Source organism: Patiria miniata, unplaced genomic scaffold, assembly GCF_015706575.1.
Source record: "Patiria miniata isolate m_02_andy unplaced genomic scaffold, ASM1570657v1 HiC_scaffold_3, whole genome shotgun sequence".
NCBI lineage: Eukaryota > Metazoa > Echinodermata > Asteroidea > Valvatida > Asterinidae > Patiria > Patiria miniata.
This window is the reverse complement of record NW_024037069.1, coordinates 46,309,932-46,326,057: the sequence shown is the minus strand read 5'-3', so window position 1 is coordinate 46,326,057 and position 16,126 is coordinate 46,309,932. Positions and strand designations below refer to the sequence as shown.

At 41.0% G+C, this 16,126-nt stretch overlaps 1 protein-coding gene across 1 annotated transcript; it reads right to left on the bottom strand.

The window, feature by feature from the left end:
- Positions 1-5,371: 5,371 nt before the first annotated feature.
- Positions 5,372-11,460, bottom strand: LOC119736864 (monocarboxylate transporter 12-like). The gene is made up of 4 exons (XM_038210874.1): positions 11,262-11,460; positions 7,083-7,223; positions 5,915-6,766; positions 5,372-5,552 (listed from the first exon to the last, which is right to left on the bottom strand). Exons 1-4 carry the CDS (start codon positions 11,458-11,460, stop codon positions 5,419-5,421), a joined length of 1,326 nt encoding a protein of 441 aa, XP_038066802.1. The 3' UTR covers positions 5,372-5,418.
- Between the last annotated feature and the right edge of the window lie 4,666 nt (positions 11,461-16,126).

The window sequence follows — 16,126 nt, the reverse complement described above, 5'->3', positions numbered from 1 at the left end:
TCACATAGTCGTTTTTAGTCCGTTTTTGCCACTGGGGTTGAAAAACGCACGTGCGTTAGTTGGGAATTTAGTTATAGCCACTCGGCACAATAAAAGACTCACACACAAATGAAAGAAGTTTAAATTATGAAACTTAAATACGTTAATACTGCATGTACATGTATGTAAGTCTCAGTCGAGTTCAAAAAATTCCTGAGCTCATGTTGACGAGAATCTCACCAGTAAAAATCATTAATTGATGGTATAGCGACAAAAATATCAAACAGATGTTGGCAAAATGAATCGTTAGAAATGTACCTTCCAAGTAGAAATTTATTCACTTGATATAATTAGTTTGTTTTGACTCAATGTTGACTTGGTGTTGTTCATCATCAAAATGATACAAACTGCTCACTTTAAAACGACCGGTTCGAGTAATATCTCATGCTGGTTATCGCTATCATTCCGTTCCATTAGTTCCAAATCTATGTCTTTACAATTCAATGAGCTGTATTATTTCAATCAGGGCAGTTTGATGAATAATGCATTTCCACTGTTTGTTATTACCTCTTTACATGCACTCTGACCATCATTTGCATATAAGAACCACTGGGAAAATCTATTTAATAACAGAATCGTCGTCAAAAATAGTGTTATTCAACGTCCCACTTTATATTGGAACAGTTTACAATATTCTCAAAAAATCATCACCCTCTTTATCTATACATGTATTTGTTAAAAACCCGGAAGCTCAATTCCTCAATTCTTACTCATATCATTAAGTTATAACATGTGAACTGACTTTTTGTGTCGTAATTCACGATTATGGAGACTGTGTATAACATCTGTTTTGTGTATAACAGCTGTTTTGTTCCCTGTTAACAGGAAACAAAAGATTGTAGAAGTCTCCACAGGGCATGGCAATTAGGGGAATACGTCTCCACAAGGTTACCAGGGTTACCACGAAATAGATACATGTATATGGATTTTACTGAACAAAAAAAGTTATATGAAATAGATATATGGATTTTAATCAAAAACTAGGACTTTCCAAGGTGTGTTTATCCGTCGCAAATTGAAATATTTAAAGGAATATTAGGGCCTAAGTCCAAATTCAAGCCCAGGAAACTAATTTTGGTGAAGATAGGAGCATTTTGAAACTATATTTTCACATTCTAAAGTTTTATAACACGAGAACAAATCAGGCGCGGTTCTAGAGCCAATATTTTTGTTTGGGGGGGGGGGGGGGGCTAGCAGGGTGGATCCAGAATTTTTTTTTAGGCAGGTGTGCTGAAATATAGACCAGTTATTTTCTCCGGATTCTTAGGCCTCCGAAAATCAAAAGGTGGGGTGGGGGGGGGGGGCGGGGGGCTCGTGCCATATTTTTAATGGGGAGCGCTGATAAAATCCTACAATCAGCCACACTATATTAACTAAAAGTGCACAGATGCACCCGGCCTTCTCACGACTATTTATTTAGGGGGAGACTATTTGCATGTACGCCACATTCTTACATTTTGCTATAGTGCATTTTTTTTAATGGAAATTTTTTTTTTTGGGGGGGGGGGGCTAGACAAAATTTTGGGGGGACTAAAGCCCCCCTAGCCCCCCCCCCCCCCCCCCCCCCTAGAACCTTCACTGGAACAAAGAAATGACTCTACAGGGATACATTGTCAGTAAACAAATGTCAATGTGTATTCATTTCGGTTACTCAAGTGTACAAAAAGAATTTCGCTTCCCCTTAGACCTAAATGTTGTCGCAAATTTTGCTCCTTTGGCATTTAAGATCGGGACTTTTTTATCTACAAATGTTTTTTTTTACACAAAACATTGGTAATGACGGCAACATTGAAATAAATGTTCTAAATGATGACATTGTGCATTGATCATCTATACTACAATCATACTACAATCACGAAAATGATTCGGGGGCGCTGCCATTTTCCCGACCGGTCTCCCGTCCCCATCGCGCCCGTTGGCCGCGGGGGATGCGGAACGGGGCCCGGCTATTTCCACCCTATTTCCCATAATTCCCTTCCCCATTGAGCCGGCCGCGCCGGCCATCTTGCGTACGGGCCGGATAATTGACGTGCCACGTCGTATACGTTCGTTATGAGCATGCAGCGTATGGGCCGGATAAGCAGCATGCAGCGTATGGGCCGGATAAGCATGCACCGCATGCAACTTGCTCCACATTTCTTCAGCACAACGTTGTTGACATGGTTGCTCCAGTTTTCTCTTTGAACGGTAAGTCTCATTTATGATATGTATTGTTGTTTGTGAAAAGTGGTATTCTTTCGAACGCCACTGGCAATGAGAAGCATTGTTGTTTGTGAAAAGTGGAGTTTGTGAGTGTCCAATGATGGCGTAGTCTGGTGGTACGGGGAGGGTAGTACGGGGAGGGTTGTACGGGGAGGGTTTTACCATGAGGGGGGAGGCCTCGGACATGTTTGGCCGCGGCCGTGGGTTTACTTAGCTAGGCTTCATGTGGCCAATTTACTGCATGACCTTCGTAACTACAGGCCTCACTTGGAACATGTACCCGAACATGTTTGTAGAAGTTTGTCAACTTTTGATTTCACAACTGGGCTTTGTTTGTAGTTTATTTTTGGATTTTGCTTTAGTTTTTTTTAGGCCTAGGCCTACTACTAGCTAGAAAAAAAATGCTCCATTTGTATGTAGGCCATGAAATGTACATTCATTCCATACAAATGATGCAAACTAAATCTTTGTGGTAATCTTGGAACACGGCAGATCATACTAACAACTTCCTTTAAAGAAATGACTTTCATACTCATAGGCAAAACAAAATTAATTTACTGCAAATTAAAGACCAATAACCAACTTAATAAAAAAAAAGTCAAATCAAAATTAAAGACATGATCAAGTTCAAACCTCGGGCCAAAACCAAAAAAATACAGGCAAAGACTAAAACCTGAAACCAACACAGTATGAATAGTGGATCTTAGAGAATACACTGGCAGAAAATCAAATGACTCGACAACGGACATGAACCCAAGCAGGATAAAGAGGAAACTAATACATTGATGACTGTTCAGTGTCTCTGCTGTTCTGCTGGGATAAAATCATATGTGGGGGGGGGGGGGGGGGGGGGGGGTTCACAAAACTACAACATATAAGACATGTTTCGTTGTTTGGCATGTTTGGTTAGTACTTCAGTAGTGCATTCCGCATAAAGGGGTATTGCAACACCTCTCTAATTTATTTGTAGCTATTGTTAGCCGATGTATTTTTTTTCAAGTTTTCTTCACCTTAGTCGTTATTCTTTTCTTTCTAACTCCTTTACAAAGGACTCCCGATGACACCCACATCACATGACCAGCTCCAACCATGCTCCAAGCTTGCTTCAGTGCATGCTTCAACCAGTTCCCAAAGCAAGAATCTCAACCCAGTCTCAAGACGAAGACGTGACACACCTATTCTTTCCAGTTCAACTGCAAGATTCCTGCTTTTTCTCTTTACCCATTCAAAACACATTTTCCTTCTAGCCATAATTTTATTTTTAGAAGTCATGAAATAGTGCAAAAAAATTCACTCTTTTCTGCTGTTTTATGTCCATCCTTCTTTAAAATCATATCCTTGGCTTAGTTGTACCCAAGAATAATGATGGAATGATTACCCGATAATTACTGGCCAAGCAGACTGTGTCGATCCTGGCAAACTTATTTGATAACAAAACAATGTCTTTGATTACCAAATTACATAATCACTCTTTAAATTTCACAACAAAATATTCAGACTCGCATACCCCTCCATTTCTCATGAGTTTTCACCAACACTCATTAAAAATATGTTGTCCTGTAACTTACAATGCCACTGTCATTATTTATGATTACAGCTTTTAACACAAAAAACTGCAATTGCACAATAACCTTTGGCCGTCTTGCTTGAAAGTCTTTCATGGAATGTTTGTGCCTATGGTAAACAAGCCTGGACCGACGTCCCTTGAGAAAATTGCTCCGAAAACTGACTACAATTATATCCCCTGAGTTTTGTCGAAGTACTACCCTGTACAGTAATGAATGCAAATACATTATTACTAAAAAAAATCGTGTATACCTGATTTCATTTTCACAGTTTTGTAATCAATACATTTAACATGTGGTGATTGACATAATTATGAAGTGCTCCAATATGTCCTTTCTTTTAGTTTTACTCTCTTTTGCAAATAAACGTGTTACAATACTTTGCTGTACAACCCCATCACCATAATAAAAACACCAACTGCTATAATGACATTAACTTCTACCTAATACATAATTAGAAACACCCCCTTCACCATAACAAATATAAATTGTTGCCCACTTCCCCGGAAATATAAGTGACCATTCACAGGTGAAACATAAATAGGCATGGGCGTCGCGAGGGGGGGGGGGCACTTCACCCCCCCCCCCCCCCACCTAAAAGCAAAAAAAAAAAAAAAAGAGGCGCCAAGTCATAGTGGTGTGAATTTAATGGGTTGGGGGGGGCAAAATGTCCCTACCCCCCCCCCTCTAAAACTGATAAATCGAGAATGTGTTGAGAAAAACAGGCATTTTGGGGGCAAAAATATGTTTTGCCCCCCTCTAGAAAAAATCCTGGCGACGCCCACACAATATCCAACCCCCACCCCCACTGGCTGCCCCCTCCTCTCCTCTGTAGTGAGAACGATGGATACGACGTTGTATAGGCCAAGATCAAACCGCGTTTCATCTAAATTACCTAATTGTACAGTTGGTGTTTACGTCCTTAATGGTTTGGCACCTTGAAAAATCAATGTTCAAATTGACTGGACAATATTCTAGCACAACATTATTTATGAGCTTTATATAATGAGACATCGCATGAGACAATCGGTGGGCAATAAATACTTAATTTCATTCAACTGTTGACAGCAAGACCTTCCTAATCGGCGGGCAATTTAAAACAACATTTAAACGGTATGAATCCCAGCACAAACATAAACCTCCACAATATCAGCGATTTCAATATCACCATCTCCCCTCTATAACAAAAACCATTTCTCCCCATCCCTGGAAATATTTCTCCCCATCCCCGGAAATATTGGTGACATCGTTGACGGGTTTCCAACTTGATGGGCGTTCCAACTAGCACCCTTCACCCTAACTAGCCCTTTCCCCTATATTGAAAATATGTCCTGGACCCTCGCACAATCTCCGCAAGAAACGTTATGTGCGCGCACGTTGCTAAACGCAAATACAACTTAGGCGACACTGATGGCAAGTCCAAATAGGCTCGCGTGCAGCAGAGAGTCTGATTCTTTATTTGACCTAACAGTTGTTTGGAGTTATTAGAGTTTAAATAATCGAGATTTCATTGTATACAGTATTACGAAACAGTCAAATCCACCCATCTAGCGGGTGCCGCGCGAAGCGCGGCATCCCGCTAGTCACAATGATTTTCAACCACAATGGATGTTCATGTAGGTTGTTCCTTCCAGTTCCATCGATTGAGCACCCTTTCCATAAACGGCGCCACCAACGGCAGCATCGCAACACATCCCAAGATGACAAAGGCAGTGTCGTAGCTCCCAGTCCGGTCAAACATCCAACCTTAAATTAAAAAAAAAAAAGACGAGGCATAAGTTTTACAGTAAATGGTTATAGTTCTCAAATTCAAAAGCCAAAAACGGTACATGAAATGACGATACGTCTCGAGAAAAGTCGGCATTCACTTTTGCTTGGTAGGCCAGTAAGGCCACTATATAAATGCGATATTAAGGAACTTATATCAAACCGTTATGGCCGTGTAGCGGCAATATTTCCAAATCACGAAAAAGATTGAGAAAGAAAGATAAAGACTTTTCGATATTATTATTCGGATAGTACCGGTTATTTTCCAGTCATGGTTTCGCGACTTTCAATTTGATGCTGCCGATACACACTAGATTTCTTGGTGTCAACATTTGTCTTACCTGGGAAAAATCCTAACGTTTGTTGAAAGGCGGTCGCGACAAGATCCATCAAACTGAAAGCTGAAAGCAAGTCTTCAGCTCCAAGCAATTCGCGGGTGTAAATGTCGATTAGTGACGACAAAGCCCCGTTGAAGCCATTGAAAATAAAGGCATTGGCCACCATCAGCCAGTAGGAGTTCATCCAGGGCAGTACTAGTAAAGCAACCGAGTTTACGATGATCATCACTGACATGCTCAACCGCAACTTGAGCAGACCTCGGTCGACAATGACACCGACCATGATTTTTAAAACAAGGTTTCCGATCCCTCCAGCCATGGTGAACGTCACGGCCTCGTAGCCGGAGAAACCTTTAGCCTCCGTGTAAGCAACGAAGTAGATCAGCCACAGACTGCTTACAAAGAAAGCGCAGCCGTACACGAGCGACACAATCCAGAACTCGACGCGCCAACACATTTGGCATCCTAGTAGGAGATTCCTGTGCGCCCAGATGGCACCCTTTACGTTGCTGAGTTTGAATGCGTTCTTAGTGTCGTGGCTTGCTTTATCAGGAGGTGACTTCTCTTCTTCGCTGGAGATGATTGGTAAGTATTCGTCCTGTGCCTGTGTAGGTGCTATTGGCGATGAAGTGAGTAGGAGGCCACATACGCCAAGGTGAAGGTACAAAGCCCCAAGCAGCACTAAGGCGCCTCTCCATTCGTAGGTGTCAAGTAGCAGTAGAGTTATCGGCGCAATGAGGATCATAGCCACTGCGTGTCCTGAGGTCCCGATACCGTTAGCGCTGGTGTAGTTGGTGGTGAAATAACGTCCCATCGCGGCCCTTGCCAAAACATTGACAATACTTAGACCAGGACCTGCAAATCAAAATACATGTAGGCCTAATTAGAAATTACAATTATAGTCTCGGCGCTTTATTGTTTTCTGAGAGATTGGGACACGGATAAGACCTGTGCGCTCGTGCATCAAGTTAAAGGGGAATCAGGTTGGCGCAGTGGTTCTTCCCTCGTGCACCTTCAACGTTTATACGGCCCATGCACCTTCGAATCCCGCGTAGGTCCACACGGAGGGCTGTATTGGAGTCTGTTTGAATGCGTTAATTCCAAAATGCGCTGGCGCCGAGCAACGCGTGTTCTTGCAACGGGAGACTTTGCTCCTGATTGTTTAGCATACCAGTGATTAAAGATGTGAGCATCATCTGAATAGCAGTGTTGGAGAAAGAAGAGAGAATCATAGACGTTCCAACCAGAAAACCACTGACTGTCACCACAGCACGAGTGCCAAACTTGTCCTCCAGCGGCACCGAAAGGGGAGCTGCATATACAGTGAAAACAAAACACGATTTCAAGTTTTCTACCAATTTCACGTGTCTACAAAGATACTGACCGGCCGGAGCGGGAGTTTAAACAATAGCCAGGCAGATTGGTGCAACATAATGACAGAATTGCTCATTTGATGATAAAGACACGTTGTTATCATTAAAATGATAAAGATAAGTTGGCACACAGTGAAAACATGCCCTATAGAAACCTTTTAGCTATAGGGCCATCGCAGATTTGTACCTTGAAAAGGTAACGGAATATAATAACAAGCAATTTTCAAATTTTTCAAAATGGCTGCCATATATATATATATTTTTTCAAAGGACAAATCTGCGATGGCCCTATGCCATGCTTAGCATCATCCGTATGCTACTACAAGTGCGAGTGCACAATAAGCTTTTGCCGTTTTTGCATGAAAGTCTTGAATAAAATCTATCAAAATGATCCCTGCCAGAGCTTAAAAATGCGACGCCCAAAAAATGCGACGCCGATGGCATATAGCCTATATGGAACAACATACTTCAGATGTAGGGCTACATAATACCTAAATTATAGCGATTTGTGATAAATACCACGTGGTTTTAACATAACTGCACATATTTTGCCTATATTTACTTACTTTTCATAAGCATCTTTCCGAATTGTTACAAACATTTTTTGTTAAGTATTTAATTGATTGTGTTTGCTTTTATTTGAAAATTAAAATTTGGTAGTTACATTTTTGGGGACACTTATGGGGCTTATTTTGGTCAATTTTTAGGGAACAGACAAAATGCAAAATGAACGCTCATGCGCTCAGATCGAAACAAAATCGCTGTTCCGAAAACCGTCAGCAAGAGTGCATTTTATGACCACGGCATGGCATTTGGTCAATTAGTCCATTATTTATGCATGATCAATTTTCGGGGACAGAGACCGATCGACCGACCGGCCACCAAGTGACAAAGAAGCTCATGCCAGACCTGAAAACTGTAACCATCGAAAATTGCCATTTTGGGTGACTGCATGTAAACATAAGTCTGAGAGGGGATATATCATTTGGTAAAGGAGTTGGTACGGGGCCGCCCGATAGTCCGAAGGTTCGGTAGTCCGAATGCACAAAATTTCCATAAGAGGGGGTTCGTTAGTCCGAAATTGAAATAAGGTTCGTTAATCCGAGCATTTGATGTAATAGTCCGAAGGTTCATTAATCCGAAGGTTCGTTAGTCCGAAGGTTCATTTGTCCGAAGGTTCGGTAGTCCGAATTTAGAATAAGGTTAATAAGTCCGAAGGTTCAATAGTTCGAAACGAAAAGACGGTTCAATAGTCCGATTCCGAATTGACAACAAGGTTCGATAGTCCGAAAAGACTATAAGGTCCGATTGTTCGAATCGACAATAAGGTCCGATAGTCCGAATCGGCAATAAAGTCGGATGGTCCGAAACAACAGAAAGGTCCGACAGTCCGAAGTGTCAGACTGACGAACCGTATTGCCCACTCGGACTATCGAACCTTATTCTCAATTCGGACTATCGAACCTTATTGTCACTGAATTCGGACTATCGAATCCTACCGTACATTCGGACTATCGAACCTTATCATCTATTCGGACTATTGAACCTTATTGTCAATTTGGACTATCGAACCCTACCGTAAATTCGGACTAGCGAACCTTATCGTCCATTCGGCCGGACTAACGAACCTTATTGTCGATTCGGACTTTCGAACCCTATCGTCTATTCGGACTATAGGACTGTATATTTCGAGGAAAAACAACATTCCAGGATCTCGATTTCAAATCAAAAGTTGCTGAATCACGTTTTGAATTGTGGGCCTGAATTCAGCGTCCGAGACACGTTCTCACTGAGCCGATTGCAGCTACTCGGGTGGGACTCGAACCCACGACCACCTGCCTTCTAGTGCAGACGTCTTACCACTCGACCACCGAGTTAACGGCATCGGTTGGCTGGTTCGAATCTGATGTACATAGCAGCGGGTACCGCATTAACTATTCATAAAATTGAATTTTGCGTCGGGGTGATGTAAATCAAATTAGGTTTTGCCCTTCACCGACGTATAAACAATGTATAATTATACTCAGTGTGTTACCTCCCGAGTGAAAGAACTAGAAGGCAGGAGGTCGTGGGTTCGAGTCCCCGGCACCCGAGTGATTTTCCGGGCAAAAGTTGCCGTGTGCAAAAACTTGACGCCCTGTGATGTGGGTCATTTGCATAATAAATTCCAGCATGGAGAACACGTGAAAAGTCTAGAACCTGAACGACTGTTTTGCTGAACACGCAGTATCTGTTTATTGGCTTGTTTTGTAATGGATCGACAATGTACATTTGATCGCCGACATCGACGCGTGGCACACGTAGACCTACGTACGCGGTCGATCACGAGTAAAGTCCAATAATGGCGGATCGTGCAGCAGAGCCAGAGGCTCCGTTGGTGGTCGCATTCAGCCAAACAAATGTCGCTGTTGAGTAATTTGTAACCGAGAGTTAGTCACCTGTAAGAGATACTCTACATTAAGTATTTTAGCCAAGAAGAACCCACTATTTTCACCCCCCGTCCCCCCCCCCAAAAAAAAACTACACCTGCCAGTTGTCACTCTAGGATTTTTGTGTGTGTGGACACAAGGATTATACTATAGTACGGAAGCAGTAAAGGGACATAATACAAACCCAAAAAAAATGAATAACAAGTCATAGTGATGACTTATATCTTATAATAATGACTTAGTGTTAGGTCATGATTATGATAAATATCTCATAATTTCGACTCAGTAATTGTTAAATCATAATTTGACTTATATCTCATATTTATGACTTATTATTAAGTCATAGTTATGATTTATATCTTACTAATGACATATATTAAGTCATAATTATGAGTTATGACCTATATCTGATAATTACGACTTAGTATTAAGTCGTAAGTATGACTTAGGATATCTCATAATTATGACTTCTATATGAGTCATTATTATAAGATATAAATCAGAACTATGACTTAAAAATAAGTCATAAATATAAGATATAAGTCATAATTATATAATAAATAATAATAGTTTGCAAACAATTATTTGTAAATAAATATGTTGCCCAAAAAACTATATAGAAATAATTAAAATTTGCAAAGAAATATTTATAAATAATAATGATGTTGCAAATAAAGTATACATTAATAATTAAAGTTTGCAAAAAAATTATATATAAATAATAAGGTTGCAAATAAAAGACCTTAAAATAAAAAATGAAAATAAAATAAACCTTATTGTCGATTCGGACTTTCGAACCCTATCGTCTATTCGAACTATCGAACCTTCGGATAAATTAACCTTATTCTATTTTCGGACTAATGGGCCCTTCGGACTATCGAACCTTCAGACTATCGAACCTTCGGACTATTGAACCTTATCATCTATTCGGACTATCGAACTTTATTGTCAATTCGGACTATCGAACCCTACCGTATATTCGGACAAGCGAACCTTCGGATTAATTTTAATTAATCCGAAGGTTCGCTTGTCCTTATTCTATTTTCGGACTAATAGGCCCTTCGGACTATTAAACCTTCGGACTATTGAACCTTCGGACTATTGAACCTTCGGACTATCGGGCTGTAACCGTTGTACGACGTTAATTCAAGAGGTCTCATGCAGGCTCAAATCCGACGACCAGTCAATTTTGTCAGTCAACTTAATGTAGATCGAAAAAGAGCGTTGTCGGTTTCCAGTTGTGTGATCGATAAACTGTCAATTTCCAGCTCACAGCTTTCATGCGAGTAGTTGGGGTGATAGTATTGTAGTCGAGGACTCGAGGTACTGGTGCAGTACCATCATAACACCATCACAAGTGAATCAGTACCAAGTCATATCATATTCAAATAAAATGTGATGATTTTGTGGCAAAGGCATTTATCACCTGTTATCTGTGACTGGATTTGTGATCTAGGCCTACTTGTTACCGGACCGTGATGTATTTGTGATCTATCACGAGTACGTCGACTAAATTTTTTGAAATTGGTTTAATTTCGCAAAGCCTACCTGTGAAACTAGCCGCGCCATTGAAAGTGGCAATCAACCATCCAATCATCCACGTCTCGGCTGTGAATTGCTCCTTGAGCGTCGGCAACATCATCCCTAAACCTTTGAGGAGCCCCGCCCACAACAACCAGTCGACGTGCAAACGCAAACCGAGGACAGCGTGCCAGCACCGGTAACTGCAGCGCTCGGCGTCGCCCATAACGAAATGCGATATACATATGTACATGTATAAGGTTTGTAAAGTGTATAATATGGGCATACATCGTGTACGTGTAGCCTATACAAAACTAGCAATGGGCAACCGACCGTGGAACAACATGGCCTGAAAATTGAAAGTGCTCACCCTAGCATGATCCTAGCAAAGATCGAAATTGAACAACTATAGAAAAGTGTTTGTCCGGTGGGGAAATGCAGAGGCGTAGCATTCAAGGTCATATCTTGTTTTCTCTTCTTTTTTTTGGGGGGGGGGGAGGGAAGGGGGGGTTAAAAAATTTCGTAAAAAAGGGCACTCGTACATCCGTGCTGAAATGTAGACAGTTTTTTCTCCGGATACTTGGCCTCCGTAAATTAAAGGGGGGGGGGTAACCTCGTCCCTAGTGCTTACATTATTTCCAACCGCGTTTACAGGTTGTGATGGGCGCGTACTGTTCGACACCCTGGGGACGAGGTTGGGGGGGGGGGGTCTGTTTAAACCCGACGATCATGGACACTATCGCACAATAGGAGGCGCTTTTCAGGACGGCAAAATTGCCGACGGTCGGGCGAAATTCCAGAAGGGGCAATCGTAACAGACCGCTGATAAAAAGGGCACTTGTTTAAAACCCCCAAAAGGCACTTGTTTAGCAAAACAAGGGGAACTTTCTACAAATATTGGGGGTGGGGATGGTGGTGGTAAATGCCGGTGAAGAAAAGTGGGCACTTCTTTTTTTTATTTTTTACCCCTGATAGTTCAAAAACGTACGTACTACATGCGATAGGCGGGAATTGAGCAGTTGAATGCTTCAAAAGATGAGCTAATCGGTACTAATGAAGACTTAAACAAATTTAATACTATGCAAATTATCTCCTTTAAACGGATGGATTATGTCCATCCGTTCAGAAATTGTCACATGGCTGCGCGATCGCGTCATCACGCGATCTGACGTTCGCGCTCGCATCGGTTGATCGCGCAAGTATCGATCAATCGCGCAGGGCGGACTTTGCGCCATCTTCGGATCGCGCGGCGTAAACAATAATTATTATTGCGTAAGAATGTCGATCGTGCTGGAAAAGGTTTGCGCGATCGCGCAGGAATCGATTGCATACTGAGTTTTCAGTTGTTTTGCGCGATTTGTTCGATAGTGCAGGAACGGTGTACGTGCTCAGTCAGTGTTATATCTAACGTGCTTTAAAGGTATTGGCCATCATTTGTAATTTGGGCATACAAGGGTGCTGAACAACCAACCTATGAAGTTTCAACTCAGCTTTAGCTGTATATTTCGAAAAAAAACAACATTCCAGTATCTCGATTTCAAATCAAAAGTTGCTGAATCACGTTTTGAATTGGGCCTGAATTCAGCGTCCGAGACACGTTCTCACTGAGGCGATTGCAGCTATATACTCGGGTGGGACTCGAACCCACGACCTCCTGCCTTCTAGTGCAGACGTCTTACCACTCGACCATCGAGTTAACGGCATCGGTTGGCTGGTTCGAATCTGATTTACATAGCAGCGGGTACAGCATTAACTATTCATAATATGGAATTTTGCGTCGGGGCGATGTAAATCAAATTAGGTTTTGCCCTTCACCGACGTATATAAACACTGTATATGCTTAGTGTGTTACCTCCCGAGTGAAAGTTGCAATAGAAGGCAGGAGGTCGTGGGTTTGAGTCCCACCCGAGTGATTTTTTCCCAACTTTTACTCGGGAGGTAACACACTGAGTATACAGTGTTTATTCGTCGGTGAAGGGCAAAACCTAATTTGATTTACATCAGCCCGACGCAAAATTCCATATTATGAATAGTTAATGCGGTCCCCGCTGCTATGTACATCAGATTCGAACCAGCCAACCGATCCCGTTAACTCGGTGGCCGATTGGTAAGACGTCTGCCCTAGAAGGCAGGAGGTCGTGGGTTTGAATCCCACCCGAGTGAGTTTTCCCAACTTTCACTAAGGAGGTAACACACTGAGTATACAGTGTTTATACGTCGGTGGAGGGCAAAACCTAATTTGATTCAACCAAGTATGTTTTTCAACAATAATTAAGCCAGTAACTTTTGGATAGCTGCATAATTGTGATGGACTCTGGCTTTAACGCCTCTGTCTGTGTGTCATGAGTCGATCTCAATGTCCAAACTCTGTCAACTAGAGGTCTCTAATATAATTGAACGTCATGTACAATTTTGTATCTTTTGTTACATCCTTCCTCCAATAAGAAGAACAAATATTTTGTTTGTTCATATTTCTCCAGGTTTTGCATTATATATCTCCATTGGGTCAAGGGACGCTGCGTCCTGGGAACTGCCCAAATAGTCTGGTCCCTGTCCCCATTATACTTCGGACTTCACATATCGGGACAGCTAGCTAGCTTGTTTCTTGCTCATTTCCTGTTTATTTGCAGTTTTCCTGCTCAATTCTTGCTCTCTTTTTTTTTTGCACATTTGCTTATTTCTTGCTCTTTTCTTGCTCATTTGCTACTTCCTTGCTAATTTCTACAATAGCAAGAAATGAGCAAAGAAGGAGCAAATGAGCAAGAAATGAGCAAGAAATTGACAAGAAATGAGTAAGAAAAGAGCAAGAAATGAACCAAAAATGAGCAAGAAAAGATCAAGAAAGAGCAAATGAGCAAGAAACTTAAAGAGCAAGAAATAAGCAAGAAAAGAGCAAATGATCGAGAAAAGAGCAAGAAATGAGCAAATGAGCAAGAAAAGAGCAAGAAAATAGCAAATGAGCAAGTAAAGGGCAAGAAATGAGCAAAAATGAGCAAGAAAAGTACAAGAAAAGAGCAAATGAGCAAGAAAAGAGCAAGAAATGAGCAAGTGAGCAAGAAATGAACAAGAAAAGAGTACAAAATGAGCGAGAAAAAAAACAAGAAATGAGCAAATGAGCAAGAAACATGCAAGAAATGAGCAAGAAAAGAGTAAATGAGCAAGAAAAGAGCAAAAAATGAAAAGAAAGAGCAAACCATGAGGAAATCATGAGCAGCAGCATATATAGTAACGATTTCAACTGTTTCTTACCAATCGGAGACTAACCGTCAAAGACTCAACATGAATGTTATTTCTGCAGTCAAACCTCATGCTTGTCTGGCACTGTGACAAGAGCTTTGGGCGGAGATATAACCTTAGGAGGCATGCAGAAAATGTACGTGCTGAAGAGGAATCCATAGTGGAGGAAGTTGATGAGGATAATTCTGAACCAGATTGTAAAAAGCGTAGATTTGAAGATTCGGAAAACTGTGAAACTAAATCTACGCAGGATGAAGACGAAGATTTCGTGGAGGATTATTCGGAATCTGCAACGGAGGTAAAAGATGGCAAATTATTGGATTAAGATGGGTCATTTTGCAGATACGGAAATAGAAAACTGTGAAACTGAATCTACGCAGACTGAAGATGAACATTTTGAGGAAGATTATTCGGAATCAGAAACGGTGGTTTAAACTGAACTGACATCACACTAACGAACACTAACTTTGATATATCGGACGTTAGGAGTCTGGGCTCCGTAGATAATGGGTGATACTCAGAGTAGAGCAAGTGACGGGAATTGAAAATTTACTAAATAACGATTTTCAACGAAAAATAATCATTTATGAATGGGAATATAAGAGTATAGCGACTCGGTCTTAACGGCCGTTTAAAATCTTGCAGGGTCGTGGCCGTGATGACTTGCAGGTCACAGGTCACGACAAATCTATCCAATCAGAGCTTAAATTCATTAGCCGATCCCAGCGTCCTGTTTGCAGGGCGGGGGTACGAGCAAACCCAATATATGGCTATAGATGACGACCGTTCTAACATTATGCTTTACAAGTCAAGAATATTGTACACATTCAGCATAATGAATTTATTCAAATCAAAGAGTGCGGCAGCATTTTTTTCTCTTTTGAAAAACTCTGGCGTTTGGGGTTTTATTCTTTCTGTCTTTTCTTGATTAACAGAAAATACAAACATTGGAAACAAACTTTTAAAAAGAATTAACGTAATTGAAGAAAATTAGACAATATGAGAAAACGGCCACTTAACTTTGACAGCAGCACTAATTGTATTAACTGGACAAATGAAGGGAGCCATCCAGTGAAAGATTTACATGTGTGTTCAACTAATGAAAATAGGCTAAAAGTAGTTGTAAACTAGTTGAAATTTCCATTTCTTAAAAGTGCAGATTAAGAGTTTGAATTTTCATTGCAATTATGTATATTCAATATCATGTTGAAAAACAGTTTGAAACCAATTAAGGAGAGAATTTGGGCATGCAATTTACATCAATAATGATAAAATTTAGTATACACACAAATACATATAGTTAAAGCACATAATTCATTGCACGCTAAGGCCAAAAAAAATACTCGGTCTCTGGTCAGACCAAAGTTCCGGAATTGATGCGGCGACGCGGCTTTTTTTTTTTTTTTTTTTTTTTTTTTCTTCTTTTGTTTTTCTTCCCAAGCTTGGATTGTACAGACAAGGTTGGGTACTATTTTGCCTTTTTTTGGTGTCCTCATGTACATTGGTGTCCTGCATAATTTGCCTTAGTGCCCTCAATCATTTGCCTTGGTGCAATTTTCCATTCCTTGGTGCTCTTTGGTAAAAAAATCGAGGAGGTGCGGCAATAGAGGGCGCTGTTGGAGCTACCGCGGAACATTTTGGAGAAAAAAAGAGAT

Excerpts from the sequence above, each read along its gene's own strand:
- LOC119736864 (XM_038210874.1), bottom strand. The coding sequence starts at position 11,460 with ATGGGCGACGCCGAGCGCTGCAGTTACCGGTGCTGGCACGCTGTCCTC. Across the intron at positions 6,767-7,082 it reads GCTCACATCTTTAATCACTG|GTCCTGGTCTAAGTATTGTC; the intron begins GTATGCTAAACA and ends TTTGATTTGCAG. Across the intron at positions 5,553-5,914 it reads AACGTTAGGATTTTTCCCAG|GTTGGATGTTTGACCGGACT; the intron begins GTAAGACAAATG and ends TTTTAATTTAAG.